The 22,862-nt window shown below is 39.1% G+C and overlaps 1 protein-coding gene across 1 annotated transcript in view; it reads right to left on the reverse strand.

Moving 5' to 3' along the window:
* Window positions 1-4,297: 4,297 nt before the first annotated feature.
* LOC149190953 (putative ubiquitin-conjugating enzyme E2 23) overlaps window positions 4,298-22,862 on the reverse strand; it is a 213,705-nt gene continuing 195,140 nt past the window's right edge. Inside the window, exons 2-7 of the mRNA XM_089412314.1 lie at window positions 7,033-8,772; window positions 6,039-6,335; window positions 5,877-5,946; window positions 5,353-5,492; window positions 4,868-5,179; window positions 4,298-4,775 (exon numbers count right to left, since the gene is read on the reverse strand). Coding sequence (XP_089268440.1) covers window positions 4,545-4,775; window positions 4,868-5,179; window positions 5,353-5,492; window positions 5,877-5,946; window positions 6,039-6,335; window positions 7,033-8,772 — 2,790 coding nt within the window. The 3' untranslated portion in view covers window positions 4,298-4,544. The remainder of the gene's footprint in view (window positions 4,776-4,867; window positions 5,180-5,352; window positions 5,493-5,876; window positions 5,947-6,038; window positions 6,336-7,032; window positions 8,773-22,862) is intronic.

Genomic DNA, 22,862 nt, shown 5'->3' on the forward strand with positions numbered 1-22,862 from the left:
CCTACAGACCCACAACAAAGTTGTATAATACAATAAGGAAATGGCCGAGGCAAAGCGATTGATCCTTGATGGTGTTCTGGATCATATAATTTCACACTTAGCGACTAAGAATAAAACCAAAGAAATGTAGGATGTCGTTGCTACACTTTTCCAGAATCCTTCCGAGAATCGAAGGATGTTCGTGAAGGAAAATTCGAGGACCACCAGGATGCATAAGGGTGAAGGGGTAAACTCCTTATCTCACCAGGGTTCAAAATGTCTAAGACGAGCTTGTCGCAGTTGGAGAAGCACCTCAAGAGAGTGAGCTAGTGCGAACAACTCTCAATGGTTTCACTCCGAATTGGGCGACTTTCGTCCAAGGCATCACTGGATGAGATAATCTATCAAGTTAGGATCAATTATGGACAGATTTCACACAGGAGGAGACAAGGCTTGCTCTATTTGAGAGCAATATCAGTGGCAACAATAGCAAAGGACTGAAGGCTGTGAAGGAAGAGGAGAATGTAGTCATTGCATCGGAGGGGAAGGCAAAGAAAGGTCTCAATGAGGGACAAAGCTCACATGGAAGAGAAAATAAGAAGGATTTTACGAAGATCAAGTGCTTCAGATGTGGTGAGTTTGGTCACTATAGTATCCAGTGTCAGAAGAGGAAGAAGGACAAGAAGGAGAAGTAGGATAAAGAAACAACTTTGACAGAGATCAACCATTTGTCTTCCAGGTTGGAGGATGAATTCGCTTTGTATGTAGTTATACCTCCAAGTGAGAGGTGGGGAGACATTGAGCTCTAGACCCCAAAGCTACAAAGATTGAGCAAGGTCCATAGAGGAGTAGCAACAACAACAAATTACTCATATGGATCATTACCTTTGCAATAGGGGCCCATCGTTTTCAGTAGAAGATGGGTCAGTGTTCAAGATGGCACAGTCAGATCTCGAGGGACAATTGCAGCACTAGTTACAGATGCTAAGAGGCGCAAAACCAGTAAGGGCACATACAATGCAAAGTCTAGTTGCAGTGAGTTACTTAGGAGAAAAATGTAGAGCCAATCCAAACACAATTGATTCAAAGATCTCAGTTGTCGTAATTGCAGCGGCAACAACAACATGAGATCAATTACAACACAAAGCAGAGTGGCAGCAATATAGGTTGTATAGTGCAGTGTCAGCAATAATGCAAATACAAGATGGTTCAACTACAAAGTGGTTGATGAATCAGAGTATGTGCAATTGTTGGTGGGTAGTGGCAGGTTGTCACAATTGTCAAACATCAACAATGTATGGAATGATGTTATGAGATAGAGTGAACACCTTCCTCACTAAGAGGGAGTGTTAGTTTTTGTAGCATCAGACAAGTGTTTTAGTCTCGACTTTGGTCAGAAAAGCTAAGGAACACAAGATCTCCAAAACCTAGAAAATGTTTCAAGAGAAAACACCTAAAGATGACTCAATTAAGTTAATTGATCAATAATTAAATATTTCCTAAGTCTAACTTAAGGAAAAGTGATTAATTAACAATAATTAATTAAGAAATGTGAGAATTCTCTAGAAACTCACACATGTTGAGTTAGAAATGATCTTAGTCGTTGATGAAGATCTAATCATGGTCGTTGGTTCACCAACGAAAGATTATAAGTGCAACTCGATAGGGATGGAGATGACATACTTGTGAGGTCGAGTTCCTTAGCAGATCAAACTACCCATTTGCAGAGATCGAGCAAGGGAGAGAAGTTTGAGCCAGAAGGGATGTAGAGATAGAGAGGGAGCAACATAAGTGAATTTCCAAAGAATTTCTAGTTCCAGAAAGGGAACAACAAGAGGTTGAGTTATTCCAATGGTGTTTGCGCATGGACTGCGCACTCAACTTCAATGAGGCAGTTCGATTTGGCTGAGCGGGAGGTTGATTCAGTTGTCAGAGGCCAGGATAATTTTCTAAAGGGTCGAAGAATCACTTCCAGAGGAAGCAACAAGCTGAACGACTTGATCATAGGCAAATTCAGGGTGTGTGTGTGAGTCTGCACAAGGACTGCGCACATAGTTTTAAAAACCGGTGGAAAAAACTGGTTACCGGCCTAACCGGCCAGTTGGAAGCCTGGCCGGTCCGAACCGGTCCATCTAACCCGATTTAATGCTGCATTTGCCCAAAAAAAGGCCCTAACCGGTAAAAACCGGCCGGTTTAGGGCGGAACCGGCCGGTTTATAGCTAACCGGCCGGTTCCGCCCTAAACCGGTCGGTTTTTACATAGTGACCATTACCTTCAGTTTTTGAGCTCTGAGTCTAAGATTTATGGGCAAAGACATTTGAAAATGGGTTTCCTTAATTTGACAATTTCATTTAGTTATTAAATATGAGAAGGTTGTCTCAGATAAAATGGTTGGTCTCGTAAGAAGACCCCTTACCAAAGCCCTTTCTACCTTTAGATCTATGATATGCAGCATATGAGGATTGGAAATCCCAATGTGCTAAAGACCTTTGCTTTGGACCAGTCATGGAATCGATACAACCCACTGTAGTCAATTAGATTCCATTCCTTGACTACAGAATAGGATGGTATTCTTTACAAGAAGAATCTGCTGTATGTTTTAGTTAGATCAACACGTCTTCTCATCAAGGGGCCCTATTTGTCATCCTATGGATGACATTTAGTTTTGCAGAAAAATGTTACAGAGTTGCTTCTTTTGGCCTGACATGCTGAAAAAGTGGAAGCATCCCAGATATGTTCACATTGCAACAAAAGAAAACCTGTGAACATGAAGCTTGGGCTGTATGATCCTTTGCTGGTTTTCACTGGGTCCGGACTGGAGTCCATGTCTGTGGATTTCAGTAGTGGTCAACCCACTACACAATGGGAACATGTGTTAATATGCGGGTTTTCCAAGATTAGGCATGGGCGGCAGGCCAATGGCCTCATAGCTTGTAGCATTGTTTTTGGACTTTATAGGCCATTTAGAGCCTCATGTATTTTGCTATTTTGTCGATGATATGTATTGCACTCGGTGCCATTTTGATATATTCACCTTTGCATGGTATATAAATGAGCAAACTTCGCATATTTTGTCTCTATTGGCTTGGAATCATGGTTTTACATCTTAAAAATAGTTTTGTTTCATTAAAAATTAATTATTTAATGTATTTTTTAAAAACCGGTTCGTTTAGACCAAACCAGTCCCGGTTAGACCAATTCCGGTCGGTAAACCGGTTCATTAGGTGGACCGGTCCGGTCACCGGTTCCGGTTTTAAAAACACTGACTGCGCAAGGGTTCTTGGAGGGCCAAGGGTCATTGTTGCATAATAATAATAAAAATTTCATCTGTTGCACCGATTTTCCCACATTGAGCTTTTTTGGAGACATTTGTCCAAAAATAATGGTGTCAATTTTATTGTGTGCACGCTCTATATTTCTCAATTCCAGATTTATTTCCACATCATATTTTATTTTGGTGAAAATCACAGTTGTGATTTTATTCGTTTTTTGTTATAGCAAATAAATTGCACTTCATAATAATTAGTTAGAAGAGTAATTTCCAGTTGTTGCAATAGAATTGAAAATTTCACAATTGGTACTAAATATAATTCTATGCATAAAGAGATTACATTCTATGAAAGAATGTATAGTAACATTTTAATGTGTAGAATGTGAATTATAAATAGAGTATTTCAATATTGACTATTTATATATTATAATATAGTTAAAACATTATATGTTATAATATAGTTAAAACATTTTATTAGTGTGTTGCTCAAAACCAGTATATATCCATCTTACCTCGTGATCTACCAAGAATGTAGAGGAATCAAATCTCTTGAAATGCAAACATTTCAACGAATTTTGCACTCAGAAAAATATTTGCATCTTGAAAGATTTCATCCCTCTAAGCACTTGGCAAATCCTGAATTAAGATGGATCTATGATAGTTCTTGGCATTCATTAATATTAATATCTATCATGTTTACAAACAATTTAATATATATCATCACGTTAATAGATATACTTATCACATACTTATCACAATGAGCCTATACACATTATACATTTTAAATTCTAAAATATCAAATAATTTTGTATTTAGAAAAACATTCAATTTAGTTTAAAAATAGTAAAAATAAAAAGTTTTCACAATGTTTAAGATAACATCACAAACATTTAACAAAAAATAAAAAGTCTTCAAAATGTTTAAGATAACATCACAAACATTTAACAACTGGAATGTACGCGGGGAAGAGCAAAATGCTAAACGACAATTGCATACATCATCTCATTTTGAGAAAGACAATAATCATAAGATTGACAGCAATAAGGTAAAATCTACAAATATATTCCATAATCTAACAACATTGCACAGGCCATGCAATGACAACTTCTGCGGGGGTACATGAGCTTTTGAATTCCACAAAAAGTCTTTGAAAGAAATAACTGCACTTGTATTTACCAATTAACGATCAAACGCATCAGATCATTCATAAAACTTGTTCATTTTTATAGTTACGTTATGATCCAGATAGTTCCATGGATTCTTTGGCTATTGACTGCTGAAATTCTTGGCAATCTACTCCAATTTCATGAAGGCTGAAATAAGTTTGGGAACAATTTTAAGCAACATAAGCTTGAAGCCAGCAGAACTACTACTCTGATTGTCAGACTCTGCTCCAACATTTGATGGCAACGTACAGTCTTCTGAAAGTGATCCAACTTGAGCCCCTTTCAGATAAGCATCACAGGCACGAAGAATACAATGACCGCGTTTTTTAAAATGCTCTTTAACAAACATTTCAAAATGCTGCAAACATGACAATCAGAGTACTTAGAATGTTTCCTAAACAGATTAAAATAGATAATTGTAAATGAAAATCTCGCCAGAATTCTACCTACCTTTGGGGGCCTGCGTAGTATGTACAACATTGACTTGCATGATAGGAGAAAGGAGTTTTCTTTGTATGCTAGAGAGTTCTTCTCCCCTTCAGCTGAACCAATCTGTTTGTCAAATCCAGGTTCATTAAAATAAGGATTAGCATTTAGTACCAGTCCTTGAATGGAAACAAGGACTTGTAGAATGTTTGATAATGATGGGTTCCACACTTCATTTCCTTTGCCCATCCATGTGTTTAAAAGACTCAGACAAACTTTCCCATCGTCATACAAATTCGGATTCAACCTTAGTCCACCAGAATGGTAGTAAGCTAACTGCAAGATTAAAAGACAACATAAAGTCAAATGAGACTTCCATAGATCTCATTTTAACTTTCAAATCAAACAGTTCTAGTTAAAGTCAAATGAGACTACCATATTGAAGTTCAAAACAAAACTTGAGATCTCAAATTCACTTTCAAATCAAACAGTTCTAATTAAGTGCTTACAGGTGGTACATCAGGATATTCAGATGGAAAATGAATATCAAAGAAGAAAAGCCCATCCTGATATGGAGTCCCAGCTGCTCCAACAATCACAGCCCTGAGCAAATCCATCCTATCCTCATAGATTCTCACAAATATTGTATCTGTCCAATCAATGCAGAGTTTATATATTAGAACCTTTATTTTAACAACCCGAGAGCAATAAGGGTTTGAAATACTCTCTGCCCATAATTTTATTTGTTCTATTTTTCTGTGACTACACGAGTACATCGTATTCTCATGAACAATTGAGTTACAAAAATAAAATTGTTTCTCTAGTACACACAATTGTTACTTTGCAACTTCCTACTACACAAGAAAACAAGTCAATATTGAAAACTGAAAAAACAAAAGACGAAAATAGCAAAAGGTAAAATTGAAGGAAATATAACTGCCTAGAATAGCATTTACCTATCAGTCAATGTTTAAATATCATGGACTCATTTCATAAACCCAGTGAAAAAAGGTCTGCATGGCTTAGGAGTTACCAGGTAAGTGTTTTTCAAGATTGTTCCATTCTTGCTGAATTTTCTTCATCCATTTCCGCTCATTGATAGGCTGCACGAAGACGTTCAAAGTTTCAATCATACTCCATGAAAAGCAACATTGCTTTGTGCAAAAAAATAAAGCATGCCCTTTGATAAATGTACCTGGGTTGTTTCATTCTGATAGAAGTGATCCATAGGGTCCTTTACACTATCAAAATATTTGAAGTGACCTGAGTCATGGCAACTACTGCTAGACAAACTATGCACTGTATTTTCCTCCTTTATCTGCTCCATATCAATCGTATTGGATATTGACTTAACTAAATCAAAATCAACAGTTTCCTGGGTTGCAACATCAACTTTATCTTCTTCAACAGTTTCCCAACTAGCAGTGTCATCTATGTCATCTTCTTCATCATATTTATCCCTATCAACCACCAATATTTGTTGAGGTCCAACCTACATTTACAAACGAAAAAAATGTAACCTTTAGGCCATGTTGTCAGAGTAAATTCATGCGGTTCATTCTATGATAGCCAAAGCTTGACCATTCTGCCTCTATAAAATAACCATATGTGAGGAAAATATCCAGGTACTAAACTGATTGGCTCAGTAGCAGAGTCAAAGGAGGAGGAACAAATAAGCAGATCTTCTTTTATCCTCTCTATAAAGACCAAAAATCCTTGTTCTTAGTACTAGAAACAGAAATTTGCCTGCTATCACAGACGAATTGGTAGTGATGAAGTTGAGGGTGTTTGTTGCACCATGTAGACGACTAAGATCATTCATTCAACAAGAAGAACTTCTGCTGAAAAATATGCTCGAAAATGTTTGCTCATTTTTAGGTATCATGAAGGCATGAGTACTTGGCAGCATCCCCTTTGCCAGTGCCTAGAGTTTTATTTAAAAACACTTAATACATAGGTTCCTAATAAACAGAGAGCCATTTGTTCCTCTTATGTACGTTGTAATTCATAATTTGGTTGTAGTGAAATGCATATTTAAAACGATACTTTTATACCCAAAATCTCTGTATGTTGAGACTAAGAAAGGTAGTGTGATCAATTCCTCAGATAAAAGCATAGTACTTGAGCAGACAACGAAAAATACATTCCTTTGTAATATTCCACTATATGGAATCAAGAACATAACATACCCTTGACACACTTCCATCTGCCCATGCTACCTCGATGTCTCCATCTTTAAGACCTACGACTGTGCCAATCCAGGATAGATAAGATTCTTCAATACACTTGTCAAGCTCTGCCTTCTGTCTTTTGTTCAGAGCTTTTTGGTTTGTAGATAGATCTGTAGTCTGAACAACATTTTCATGTCCTGTTTCATCTCTACATTCTATCTGGCCACCCAACTGATCAACAATGCCAGGCACTTCTGTTTTCTCAGAGACCGGAGAGTGACAACATATAACGATGTCCCCAACAAAGTAATCATAATCTGGATGGCAGGCTAGCTCATACACACTTACCATCTCCTCGCCATCAAATTTGCGTGTATCTTCTGGACAATCCACAGCCTTGAGCCACCTTACTCTTGCTCTGCGCTCTTTTGAATCCACATTTTTTACAACTCCTACTCGTCTGGATTCAGAAGCCTCGCCATCATCAACCAAACTATTCTCCAATACATACAGTTCAGGAAAGAACTCATGATCCCCAGCATCATCCACAGGAATCAAAGTTGTAGAATCTACACCATATGTCCTTGTACCATCTTGCCATATCAAATCTACCCTCGTCTGTTTGTTGCCCACAAATAGCTCACCATCAAGAACATTATCTTTTATATGGGCAACAGTGTCATCTGTGGCAGGCATAGTAACTTCTAACGTCCCCTTTAGAGATGCGGGAAGCAGACACGAGTCACCTACCTGCCAATCAGCATATGAAAAACAAGACAATAGCTTTAGCTGTTTAGGGTCCTGTTCCTCTGCAGGAGAAACAGTCGAATGGGAATTGCAATCAGGATTTGCTGCAGAAATCCAATCCACATAAACTGATCCCACTTCCATGTTACCTACTGTACCTTCCTCGTTACTTTTCTTCCATGTACCACACAACCATTGAGCAGTTTTGAAAACTGCTGATGAACTGCCCCGGACACGCCGCCCTGGAAAGTAAGGATAATGTAGATTCTTGGGGATTGGAATAAGGCGGTTAGGGTCGACCTCCATTAGTTTGCATTTCGATCCATCATCAAATATAATTGTCACATTTTTAACCACGTTATCGACTCTTCCCACCCAAGGTCCATAAATGACATAATCACCAGGCGCAAACACCGTCTTTATTCGATGAAGATCTCTACTGGAAACGTTTCTTATAGTAGTAACTGATGTGGGAGTTAACAAATCTACTCTAACATCCACGTTAAGCACTATGCCTCTCTGTCCAGATGGATCTGAAGCTGTTGCCACAATATCACCATGGAAGAATGCTCTATCAATCACCTCAAGCTCATTGATTTTCTCCATAGTCTCGGAAAAATTCATCCAAAAAATCGGTGCACAGTCTTCTGGAATAGACTTATTTTCACTGTCACTACTGGTGCTATCTGAATCTGAATCACCTGCGACTTTTATTACCATCCCAATTAAACCTTTGTGTTCTCTAGATTGGACTGTGTCTCCTCTGTGCAGGCCTACATCAGATTGCTTTGTTTGAACTTTTCGGAAAAGTCTTGCTGAATCGCATATAGAGTTTTCTTCCAAACAGCTTGACGATGTCGATATTGGACTTTCTCCACAAACATCAGGATATTTCGAAGCACTGTTCGCACCTAAACCAGTGTCTCCGTACACTGATGCATCGTTACCAGCTGGGCAATCTGTAGATTTGAATGCATGGCCATCTTCATTCAAACCCTTGTAGGAAAATTGCTGAAAGAGAAGGCAACAGTCAGGACTCCAGTGCACAGTCAATGTGATTATATACTCCGGACAAAATGAAAAAACTCGTTTGCTCTGATATGCAAAGACTTTTCTTTACAAATTAAAAAATATAGTAATAATAATTTTTTTAAATGTAATTAATAAAAAAAAATCATTTTCTACTTTATTTAAATTAAAAATAATATTTAAATTAATGAAATAACAAAAATAATACTTTTATTCACAAAATAATTAAATATAATAATAAAATATTTTTCAATGTCGATTCTCAATAAATTTTAATATTCATTTTATTTTATATCAATTTTATAAACAGATAAAGTAACTGTTTTTTTTAATTTGGTTTATAGTTGCTTTTGCCCGGGAGATCTGTAATCTAAAAATTATATTGATATTAGAACTCAGGAGAAATGTATTTCATTGTGTTTGCAAAAGTTGGATGCATAGAAATAATGGTATGGAATGGATTCAATAGCCCTTTCCACAAATTACCCATGTCGTTTTTCTATTATGATGTGCTTTGCATTGGCTAAGTTAAGAAATGGGGTTTTATCCAGTCTTGTTAAAATTGGCAACTAGGGCAAAACTTCATGTGGGTCATCTTATTCATGGCTGATAATATTTTTATTAGATTCCTCTCGTCGAGAGGTGTAGGATTGATATAAAGATCATCCGATTCCGATAAGTATTCATGGAGATATGAATTTATTTTGATTATGGAATTATTATCAAGCCAACCTACAACTCATGTAGGCTTAGAAGCCCAACAGTCGCATCTATTCAAACACCAACATTGTGTATAAATACAGGAGGACTTTTCCTCATTTTGACTCACTCATCTCATCACATCTCTCTCTCTCTACTGCGCAGAAAAGAGTCTCTTCTCTATTGCGCAGAAAAGGGTCTCTCCCTCACACATGTGAAGCTGGAAGCTGCTGAAACTGAAGCTGCAACTGCAGAAGTAAAGTTTGACCTACGTGGACTAGAAGATCTCCTCATCTGAACTGCGCTGTAGGTTCATCTGAACCTCCTCTGAAAGCCGCAACTTTTGGTGGTGGAATCAAGTCAATCTGACAGACGGTTTGCAAGATATCGACTGCCCTAGTTTGAAGCCGGAAGCTGTCGAAACTAAAGCTGCAACTGCAGAAATAAAGTTTGACCTGTGTGGACTAGAAGATCTCCTCATCTGAACTGCGTTGTAGGTTCATCTGAACCTCCTCTGAAAGTCGCAACTTTTTGTGGTGGAATCAAATCAATCCGACGGACGGTTTGCAAGATATCGACTGCCCTAGTTTGAAGCCGGAAGCTGTCAAAACTGAAGCTGCAATTGCAGAAGTAAAGTTTGACTTGCATGGACTAGAAGATCTCCTCATCTGAACTGCGCTGTAGATTCATCTGAACCTCCTCTGAAAGTCGCAACTTTTGGTGGTGGAATCAAGTCAATCCGACAGACGGTTTGCAAGATATCCACTGCCCTAGTTTGAAGTCGGAAGCTACCGAAACTAAAGCTGCAACTGCAGAAGTAAAGTTTGACCTGCGTGGACTAGAAAATCTCCTCATCTGAACTGCGTTGTAGGTTCATCTGAACCTCCTCTGGAAGCCGCAACTTTTGGTGGTGGAATCAAGCCGATCCGACAGTGGATTTGTGAGATATCGTATGCCCTAGTTTGATGATGAAGCCGCTAATGCTGATGTTGCTGATCTAGAGTTTGCTACTGCTGATATGAATCAGATTTATTGTACTATTTCTCTCTGCTGAATTATTGAAGATAAAAGAAGATTTGATCAAAGGGTTTCTCCACATTGTGGGGTTTGTCCCTGGCTAGCCGCCACATCTTGTATCTCTTGTCTTGGCTTGTTTTCTGTGGATCGTTTAATGTTTTATCTGCACTTTACTTTATGTACAAGTGATTGCTAATATGTGGAATATAATAAGGAAAAGAAGTAGACTGTTATAAACATAGAACATACCATAACTTAACATGAGACAAGAGCTGAGGTGAAAACAAAGCCCGAGCAAGAGCAAAAGCAATCACCGAAGAGAAGATTGGCAAGGCTATCCTAAAAGAATGATGGGGTCCTCAACACTCTTTCCTGCCGAAGACAAGCTCCGTGAGAAAGATGACTATCACGGATGGAAGATGTCTATCGATCTAACCCTTGAGGATCAAGGAGTGTTGGATCATGTGAGAGGCAATATTGTTGAGCCTCCATCAAATGCACCTCCTGCTGCCAGGAACAAATGGAAGAACGGAGAAATTAAAGCGAAGAAGATCATCCGAGACTCTATCGACAAGTGCTTGGTGGCCTACATCTCTGAACTAGACACCTCCAAGGAAATCTACGATAGACTGGTGAGTTTATTTAAAGTTAATGATGCAAATCAAGTTTTGTTTCTTAGAAATAAGCTGAAGGAAAGGGTAAAGATGAGAGTATGCAAGCATACTTCTTAAGAATCACTGAGATCAAGAACGATCTCCTATCTATTGGGGAGACTATTACTGACAGAGAAATGGCACTCACGACTCTTGGAGGATTACCATCCGAATGGTACGTGTTCAGGACTACTCTTCTGAACAATAATGTAATTCCTGGTTTCGAGGAATTAATGGCTAGATGCATTCAAGAAGAAACAAGGGTAGAAGAGCAAGAAATGCCCATGCCTAAAGGTCCTCCTGTTGCCTTTTCTTCTCATGCTAAGAAAAGAAATAATTCCGAGACTAAATCAAAAGGAAAGGTTGGACCTAAGGGTGGAAGAAAAGGACGATGTTACATCTACAATAAAGCAGGTCACTATGCAAGGGAGTGCCTTGATAGAAAGGACTCACACCGGGACGATGATCAAAATCCCTCTGATGGCAATCAAAGGAATGACAAATTCAATAGAAAAGGTAAGAGGAGAGTTGGGAATCAAGGAAGAGGACAACCATTCAAGAAGGCTAGAAATTCCAGGATGTATCAAATGCACCTGACCTCAAAAAGAACCTGGTGTCCATCTCGACAATGGAAGACAAAGGCTACAAGGTAACCTTCAACGATAGCAAGATACGTATATGGAAATATAATGTTAAATATGCCTTTACTCTTGGGTTTCGTGTTGATTCATTATATCAGGTCGATGGAAGTCCGCTAGGTGTCATGTCTAATGACACATCTCTTCAGTTTGAACTTTGGCATCGGAGGTTTGCCCCCCTTCATTATAAAGCTCTACTCGGTGTAAGACAAATGGTGACAGGGATGCCTGAATTCCAAGTAGAGAAAGAAGGTGTATGTCCAGAACGTGCCGAAGGAAATCCCAAAAGGGGACCATTCCCCTCAAGCCTAAGCAAGACCTCCGATATATTACAGTTGGTTCACTCAAGTATACCTGAGGTTGGCATTAAGAGGGAGACTACTACACCACATACTCCAGAGCAAAATGGTGTGGCACCGTACGATTGTGGAAGCTGTCTCTATGGGTAGATGATGTAACAATGCCTAATGTGGAAGAACTAATGGATCCTATTTATCCACCTGAGCCTTCCTCTTCCAGGAAGAGGCCTTCATGGCTTAGGGGGCTACTTGATGATGCTGAAGGAAATGCTGCACCCCGAGGAACCTTCCGTGAAAGTAAGAAACCCAACAGGTATCAGGGATACCTAACCAGTATGAGCACAATCATACAAAATGAGCCTTCATCATTCTCAGATGCCGTCAAGCATCAAGTATGGAAGGATGCTATGACCATTATGGAGAATCCCCAGGACAAGACAATTTTTACTTCAAAATGGCTTTACAAGATTAAGTTGTAGCAGATGGAAGTACGAAATAGTATAAGGCTCATTTTGTTGCTCATGGTCTCTCCCAGAAAGAAGGTATAGACTATGATGTGATATTTGCACCTGTTGCCAGATATACAACCATCCGCTTGATCATAGCCCTTGTGGCTTCACAAGGATGGAACCTACATCAGATGGATGTCAAGACCACGTTCTTGCATGGTTCGATCAAAGAAGAGGTCTATGTGGAGCAACTCGAAGGATTTGAGATTTATGATTAAAAATCTCATGTATGCAGGTTGAAGAAGGCTCTCTATGGGCTGAAGCAAGCACCCTGAGCATGGTATGAGAGGATCGATAGCTACTTGATGAAGCTAGGATTCACTAGGAGTGAAGCTGATCCTAACCTTTACTTTAAGGTTGAAGATGACAAGCCTCTCATACTGGTGTTGTATGTGGATGACCTCTTTCTAACAGGTGCATACCCTCTCATTCACAAATGTAAGAGGGAGTTGGCTTCTGAATTTGAAATGAAGAACCAAGGACTTGAAGTGTGGCAGAAGCCAAGGGAAATTTTCCTATCTCAAGGAAAATATGTGGTGAAGATTTTGAAAATATTTGGTATGGTGGACTGCAAGCCTGTGACTACCTCGAGGATCTTAACTTTCAGAAGTTATATGGTAGTGATGTCGGACCAGATTTGGGAAATGCCTATGAGTTTCAAAAACTCATTCGCATTGATGTTCTTAGTGAACCTCCGTCCGAACATATGTTTTGCAGTTAGCATTGTGAGCTCATATTTGGTTGAGCCTCACTAGATTGGTGCCAAGAATCTTCTAAGATGTCTTCAGGACATAATCTCTCATGGATTGAGATACACTGCCGGAAATATGAAACTGCATGATTATTCAAATGTTGATTAGGCAGGTAGTGTGGAGGATCACTGGAGCACTTTTTAGTGTTGTTTCTCTTTGGATTCTGCTTCGATATAATGGATGAGCAGGAAGCAAAAGTCGGTTGCCATAAGCACCGCCGAGACCGGATACATATCTACAAGTATGATCTCGTATGAAGCTGCCTGGTTGGGGAAGCTCTTCAGTGAGTTGTTTGAACACATACCACTGTGATTCTCTGTAACAACCAGAGGTGGGATTCGATTATTAAGGAATCCTGTATTCGTCAATTGCTCCAACAGATAAACATCATCTGGGATATGGTAAGTCAATGAGCAAGGAGGCTCCATCGCATTAAGATGATGTACAGGTCGATACACCTTGTCAAAGCCCCAAGGAAAGATCTAATCTGTGATTTTCCCAAACGACTTGGAGTCGTCAAGAAACCCTTGTACAAGGGTCCTTCATGTTGCATACATTAAGCTCTAGGAGCTCTGAGGGCTTGTGGTTCTTACTGGAGCAACATACGACCACAGGGTGACTCACCCTCCCCTAGTGGTGCGCACTGGAACAAGATGATTCGCTCTCTTGTGGGACAAGATGATTCGCTCTCTTGTGGAACAGGATGATTCGCTCTCTTGCATAGCAGAATGATTAGTTCTCCTATGAGGCCTGGATTGATGTGTTCTCCATGGCGATTGTAGCAAGATTGATGTGTTCTCCTATGAGGCCTGGATCGATGTGTTCTCCATCGCAGCCTGGATTGATGTGTTCTCCTATGAGGCCTGGATCGATGTGTTCTCCATCGCGGCCTGGATTGATGTATTCTCCATGGCGATTGTAGCAGGATTGTTGTGTTCTCCTGTGAGGACAGGATTGATTAGTTCTCTTGTCGAGGCATCCTACCCATGCAGTCTGGGACTCATGGGAAGTACCTCTCATCTGATCAATAAGCACGGAAATGAAGTTAGGGACCATAGTAGTACTGATGGACGCATCGTTGTACCTACCGTACTCCCTATGCTAGGATGACCTCCATTGATCTGGGATCAATGATACTGGTCTAGGAGCAGTGGTAGGAGTCGTACCATACTATGACACTGACTTCGAGTCGATTGAGAGTGGTCTTGGACCAGTGGTACATACTGTGAGACTGACTTCGTGTCAGTGCAGTACTGGTCTGGGACCAGTGAGAGTGGTACATATTATGACGCTGACTTCGGGTCAGTTGAGACTGGTCTGGGACCAGTGATACACTCTCTGAGACTGCGATACTGGTCTGGGACCAGTGGTAGGAGTGGTACTTACTATGAAGCTGACTTCGGGTCAGTTGAGACTAGTCTGGGACCAGTGGTACGCACTCTGAGACTGACTTTGAGTCAGTGGAGGATGATACTGGTCTAGGACCAGTGGAGTTGTACTCACTATGACGCTGATTTCGGGTTGGTTGAGACTGGTCTGGGACCAATGGTACATACTCTGAGACTGACTTTGAGTCAGTATGATACATCCTCGATCATTTCTTCTTCTTCATAATTCAAACAAAAGCAGAGCAGAACAGAACAATGCAAGAGTAGAGCATAACAGAGCAGAACAATACAGGGCAGAACAAGACAAAGCAGAACAAGCAGAATAGAGTAGAGTAGGGCAAGGGACAAGCTGTACAGGGCAGTGCATTTGATGGATGAATAGTAACGACCGATAGACATATTGCAGATGAAGTTCTCCCTAGTTGAGAGGGAGTGTTAAAATTGGAAACTAGGGCAAAACTTCATGTGGGTCATCTCATTCATGGCTGATAATATTTTTATTAGATTCCTCTCGTCGAGAGGTGTAGGATTGATATAAAGATCATCCGATTCCGATAAGTATTCATGGAGATATGAATTTATTTTGATTATGGAATTATTATCAAGCCGACCTACAACTCATGTAGGCTCAGGAGCCTAACAGTCACATCTATTCAAACACCAACATTGTGTATAAATACAAGAGGACCTTTCCTCATTTGTACTCACTATGACACTGATTTCGGGTTGGTTGAGACTGGTCTGGGACCAATGGTACATACTCTGAGACTGACTTTGAGTCAGTATGATACGTCCTCGATCATTTCTTCTTCTTCATAATTCAAACAAAAGCAGAGCAGAATAGAACAATGCAAGAGTAGAGCATAACAGAGCAGAACAATACAGGGCAGAACAAGACAAAGCAGAACAAGTAGAATAGAGTAGAGTAGGGCAAGGGACAAGCTGTACAGGGCAGTGCATTTGATGGATGAATAGTAACGACCGATAGACATATTGCAGATGACGTTCTCCCTAGTTGAGAGGGAGTGTTAAAATTGGCAACTAGGGCAAAACTTCATGTGGGTCATCTCATTCATGGCTGATAATATTTTTATTAGATTCCTCTCGTCGAGAGGTGTAGGATTGATATAATTGATATAAAGATCATCCGATTCCGATAAGTATTCATGGAGATATGAATTTATTTTGATTATGGAATTATTATCAAGCCGACCTACAACTCATGTAGGCTCAGGAGCCTAACAGTCGCATCTATTCAAACACCAACATTGTGTATAAATACAAGAGGACCCTTCCTCATTTGGACTCACTGATCTCATCACATCTCTCTCTCTCTAGTGCGCATAAAAGAGTCTCTTCTCTACTGCACAGAAAAGGGTCTCTCCCTCACACATGTGAAGCCGGACTCTGCTGAAACTGAAGCTACAACTGCAGAAGTAAAGTTTGACCTGCGTGGACTAGAAGATATCCTCATCTGAACTACGTTGTAGGTTCATCTGAACCTCCTCTGAAAGCTGCAACTTTTGGTGCTGGAATCAAGTCAATCCGACAAACGGTTTGCAAGATATCGATTGCCCTAGTTTGAAGCCGGAAGCTGCCGAAACTAAAGCTGCAACTGCAGAAGTAAAGTTTGACCTGCGTGGACTAGAAGATCTCCTCATCTGAACTACGTTGTAGGTTCATCTGAACCTCCTCTGAAAGCTGCAACTTTTGGTGGTGGAATCAAGTCAATCCGACGGACGGTTTGCAAGATATCGACTACCCTAGTTTGAAGCCGGATGCTGCCGAAACTAAAGTTGCAACTGCAGAAGTAAAGTTTGACCTGCGTGGACTAAAAGATCTCCTCATCTGAACTGCGCTGTAGGTTCACCTGAACCTCCTCTGAAAGCTGCAAATTTTGGTGGTGGAATCAAGTCAATCTGACGGACGGTTTGCAAGATATCGACTGCCCTAGTTTGAAGCCGGAAGCTGCCGAAACTGAAGTTGCAACTGCAGAAGTAAAGTTTGATCTGCATGGACTAGAATATCTCCTCATCTGAATTGCGATGTAAGTTCATCTGAACCTCCTCTGGAAGCCGCAACTTTTGGTGGTGGAATCAAACGATCCGACGGTCAATTTGTGAGATATCGCCTGCCCTAGTTTGATGATGAAGCCGCTAATGTTGATGTTGCTGATCTGGGGTTTGCTACTACTGATATGAATCAGATTTATTGTACTATTTCTCTCTGCTGAATTATTGAAGATAAAAGAAGATTTGATCAAAGGGTTTCCCCACACATTGTGGGGTTTGTCCCTGGCTAGCCGCCACATCTTGTGTCTCTTGTCTTGGCTTGTTTTCTGTCGATCGTTTAATGTTCTATCTGCACTCTACTTTATGTACATGTGATTGCTAATCTGTGGAATATAATAAGGAAAAGAAGTAAACTGTTATAAGCGTAGAACATACCATAACTTAACATACCATAACAGATAAAGTAACTGTTTTTTTAATTTGGTTTATAGTTGCTTTTGCTTGGGAGCTCTGTAATCTAAAAATTATATTGATATTAGAACTCAAGAGAAATGTATTTCATTATGTGTTTGCAAAAGTTAGATGCATAGAAATAATGGTATGGAATGGATTCAATAGCCCTTTCCACAAATTACCCATGTCGTTTTTGTATTATGATGTGCTTTGCATTGGCTAAGTTAAGAAATGGGGTTTTATCCACTCTTCACCTTTTGGGGGCATTTATCAGTTGAGATCAAAATTCCAACCCTTAAAATTCCAATGTTCACAACCCTTAAAATTTTCAACAATGTTGCTTACTTGTAATGTCCCCTAAGGATTAATTACCCAAGAGTGGATGAAGTAGCCTATCCAACCCCATAGGCTATAGTTGTTGATAACGGGGGAAACCCATTATCTAGTGTTTTGGGGCAACATTGGGTAAATTTTGGGGTAGTTGGGGCAAAAAAAGCACAAATTGGGGGTTGTAATTGTAGCCCCTTGCATTAGATTAAGGAAGAAAGCTCTTTACAATATACATGCCCAAAAGGGTCTTCCATACATGACAATGACTCAATTGACTTATTGACTTAATGACAAGCCCTAGAAGCACTCAATGGGTGCTTGACCTGCTTGACCTATAAAAAATAACCTTGAGCAAGAAACCCATGCATCGAGAATGACAATAATAAATTTATTTTTCTCTTTTCATCAAATACATAAAATCATGATTACATATGTCATTATCAAGACCGAACCTAGTTAAATATTTCAACACTCCCTCTTAACTAGGGAGGTATTCATAATCCGTACATGCTACTTGACCATTCTCATATTGATGAATTCTCATAAGAAGAGTCGGATTGGTAAGCCATCTCACAAGCTACTTTCTCAGCTTGTACCAGTGCATCTCATCATACCAACCAACACTGTCACATAGCAAGGGCATGACTAATAGCTCTATCTCTCCACAAGATCAGAGCACAATGTTGGCAAGACAATGACTGGTAGACACCATCATCATTGTCTCTCAAGGCACATATCCCACCAGATGTTCAAAAGGTATGCCCCTCTAGGACGATTCCTATCTTGGAATAACACATCCTCAAGGAATTTCTTCTTCAACTACTCTTACCTATTGGATGCCCTACCACATCCTCAAAGAGTATCGGAAACCAAATGCTTACCCTATCCTTCGTTCTTTCTTCATACCATTAAGACAAGAATGTTGTGTCTATCTCTCCCTCTCAACTAGGGAGGATATACTCATTCCTATAAACGAATATACTCAAGCTCCCACTTAACCAGGGACTTGCCCAAGCTCCCTCTTAACCAGGCACTTGTTTCCAATAACTCCTCTATGCTTTTTGGTGGAGATCATCGTACTATCACCTGCTTGTAGGGCTCCTCTTCCCGATGTCATGAACTTCAACTTTTTCATCATGAAGCCTTCAGCTTCTAAATCTTCTTTGTAGGGCATCAGCCATCTTCTTCATCACTTTCCCTCAATGAACCATAGGGTTGAACCAATAGTCATGTCATCCTTCTCTTTATTAGAAAGTGATCATCTAGTTTTTCTTCATACAACTACTTTTTTCAAGTCATGTTTCTTTCCGAATCTTCCATCCAATCACATAAGTACTAGTTGTAGGTGACATCTACAACTCTCTTTTGGTAGCCCTGTTTCGACCCAACCAGATCATTTCAAAAATCAAAATGAACATCAAATCAAAATTACCTTTTAATGATGGTCTTTTTTCATGACATCAACTTCTTGCAACATCAACATCCTGCAAATCTATGAACCCATCTCCTAAACATTCATTACCAATATTTTTCTATTGCAGTATCCATATCAAGGTCTTCATGCCTTCTTCTTCCATGGAGATGTCATAGCTAATTCTTCTAGTTATCGGATGTTGATCACTTTTCTTATCTTACATGACTATAGTTGCATCTTTCACAAACTCTTCTTCCTTTCTCCACATATTGCTTCCCCAGGAACTTCTATACATAGTTCCCTCATCATAATTGTCAACCACCTCATCTTCCATATGAGGTCATATTATGTTGATTTCATCTCATTAATATGTAGAAGAGTTCAAGGCACATATGTCACGGACTATACTTGCATCTTTCACAAACTCTTCTTCCTTTCTTCACATATTGCTTCCCCAGGAACTTCTATACATAGTTCCCTCATCATAATTTTTCAACCACCTCATCTTCCATATCAGGTCATATTATGTTGATTTCATCTCATCAATATCAATATGTAGAAGAGTTCAAGGCACATTATCTGCATGCCTTCATGCACCATTCTAATGGAAGAGATCCTACTTCTTCAATCATGTTCATGGGATAAAGCATTCAACCATGTTATCTGCAACTATATGATGACACGACTTTATCTATTAAATATATACATACCTTTTCTGTCTTTTGGTCATTTATACTTCCTTCTAGCAGTTTTCTTTCCTTGCTTGAAGATGAACATACTTCAACCAATTCAACATGTTGCACTCCTTTGTCACCATACCATCATTCTTCTAAACAAAGGATCTCACACAAGGTGGAATTTAAACAATCAGTGAGACACTTGCTTCTTCCAAGTAGAGGCAATCCTTCTCATAAAGATTCTAGTGGAGGATCTCGATGATCCTCATTTTGCAAGTGCTCCTTTCTAATAATGATGATGTATGATGACCTTTCTTTATCTTCTATCTTGCTAGATGACTTTCCTCCAACCATATATACTTCTATTCCATTGTCCTTATATGTTACCAATGGAGTTGTCATTTCTATCATGATGACAGCTATAACCATGTAGACTTTTTACCTCAACTATCCTTCCAAGCTCCTATGACAATGTCATCTCTATTTCAACTCTAATGCATCTTGATGCTAGTGATGATTTCTATCATGATAGCTATCTTCTACAAAACTAAAAAGAACTCGTGTATATTCTAGTCATAGTAGAGGACTTTCACCTCCTTCTTTGTCTTCTTCTTTTCAGGGTCTTCGACTACTTCAATAACATGGGCTTCATTTCTTTCTTTTCTCTTCTTGTTTTCCCTCTTACGTTTAGAACAATTCCTTTTAAAGTGCCCATTGTTGAAGAATGTAACTAGTGTCGATCTTCATAATTCTATTTGAGTCATGATGTAATGTATTTGTAAAAAGAAAGAAAAATAAATTTCATTATTAAAGAAATTGACTTATTAAAGCATGGGTTTCATGCTTGGGTCAATTGTTTTTATGTCATAGCCTCCATTGAAGGCCTCTACGGTTTATGTCAAGTAAGCATGGGTTTCATGCTTGGGTCAATTGTTTTTATGTCATAGCCTCCATTGAAGACCTCTACGGTTTATGTCAAGTGTCCTTGTCCATGTCATGTTGTAAAAGACCCTTCTTGGCCTCTATTTGTCAAAGAAGAAATTTATTTTATTGAAAAATAGGTCAATTAGGCCTCCACCAAGTCCGCCTCAAACTGGACAAGTCGACCTAAACAGAGGGGCAGAAACTCCTATATAAAGGTAGCAACTCGACCTCATTTTACACACAAACTCATAAGTTTGATCTGCATATTCTGAGGCTAGAAAAAGTGTGAATTTCTAAGGAAGAAGACGAAAGGGCGAGTGAAGGACCTTATGAAGCAAGAGAAGTCAAGGTTTTCTCCCTCCTATCCCACACATGCGAAGTTTTGGAGTATTACAGGGGACTGAAATTCTGTAGTAGTTGGAAGGCCGAAATTCTGAAGCTAGGGTCGAAAATTTATCGCTAGGAAGTCAAATTTCTAGATTGTTGCAAGGCTAAAGCTGCTGGATAAGAAGAGACTACTAAATCATCTTGGAACGTTGACTTGGTGGAGGAGGAAGGTTTGTTGGTCTATGGTCTTGGTCTATCTCATTTTGAATCTACTGAAGGAAGAGTTCTTTGACTGGGTTTTCCCCTATATAGGGGTTTTAACTCTGGCTGAGTGCCTACATCTAGTGTCCATGACCTTCATGTTTTTGCTTTAATATTTGCTTGATGAGAAGAAGATAAAGGAAGAACATAATAACATCACAATTAATTATCAATATAAGAAAATATTTCTTCTTTTCCGATTTTCTAACATGCAATCAGAACCTAAGGTGAAGAAGAAGGAAAAAGGCAGGTTGAAGATCTATTGAGGAAAAAGAGATCAAAGAAAGGTCATCAAGGAAAAAGTATCATATAAGGAGATAAGTCTACTATCTATAGGAACTATGTCAAACTCAATGAAGGGAGAAAACAAACTAGAAGGAACCTCCAACTATAGGGCATGGAAAAAGAAGATAGATCTTATCCTCGAAAAGCACAAAGTATTGAATCTTGTTCAAGGGAAAATCAAGAAACCAACAAATGAAGCAGAGAAAGAGAAGTTTAGAGAATCTGAAATTGTAGCCATGAACCTAATAGTGGATGGAGTAAAGGACAACTTAATTCCATACATTTCCAACATAGATTTTTCTCAAGAAATGTACGAGGCTCTCTCCAAATTATTCACAATCAAGAACATTGGTCAAATAGCAAGCCTCAAGAATGAACTAAGAATTGTTAAGATGGTGAATGATGATACCGTTTCATCATATTTTATAAGGATATCTAGAATCAGAGATGAACTCAAAGCAATAGATGAAGTTGTACCAAAAAAGAGCTCATAATTACTGCTCTTCTAGGACTACCGAAATCTTGGAGTGCTTTTGCATCAAGAATCAACAGTTGGAAGGATACACCAACATTTGAGCAAATGTGGAATGCATGCAGTCAAGAAGAAGCTTGAATTTCATTAGTAAACAACAAGAAGGAAGATGAAGAAAAAAACACCTCCAATGCCTATTTTGCTCATCACAAGAAGAAGGGAACCTTTAAGAAGTTCAAAGGACCAAAGAAGAAATTTGACCTATCAAAGATTGAATGCTATAATTACCACAAGATGGGTCATTATAAAACCAATTGTCCTAAGAATCCAAGGAATAAGAAGAGAGATAAGGATCAAGCAAATATTGTCGATGAAGCACCACCGAAGAAGAATAAGACTGAGGAATCGGAAGTCAAGGACTTATACTACTAAGTCCTATCCTACATATCCTTCTATCTTAAGTTTTGCATTGTTTTCCTTTATGTTTTGATTTCTAGAGTTTGTAGGTCTAACATGTCTTCTTAGAACATTTTTGAATTATTTGATAGGTTGTAGGTATCCCTCAAAAGGATTGGGTTAAGAGGGAGCCTCCACCATGTTACCAAAAGATAAGTATCTTATTCTTTGTTTTATATTTTCATGTTTGGTTCCCTTCTCACATCAAGACTTGTTTATAATGTATGCTAATAACATTTCTCTTTATATTTTCATTGTTAAGAAAGTTTGTTGAATGCTCAAAGTGTTAGAAAATCAGAAAGGCAGAAAGATTTCCTTATGTTGATAATTACTTGTGATGTTTTTATGTTCTTATTAACTTTCTTATGTTCTTCTTTTATCTTTATTTCATCAAGCAATTATCAAAAGAAAAATATAAAAATCAGGGACACCAAATGTAAGCGGACAACCAAGGCTAAAACCCCTATATAGGGGAAAACCCAGTCAAGAACTCTTCCTTCAGTAAT

The sequence above is a fragment of the Pinus tabuliformis genome, chromosome 3_1 (assembly GCF_031772625.1).
Source record: "Pinus tabuliformis cultivar Carrire ecotype Pingquan chromosome 3_1, CPIR1, whole genome shotgun sequence".
In the NCBI taxonomy this organism is placed as follows: domain Eukaryota; kingdom Viridiplantae; phylum Streptophyta; class Pinopsida; order Pinales; family Pinaceae; genus Pinus; species Pinus tabuliformis.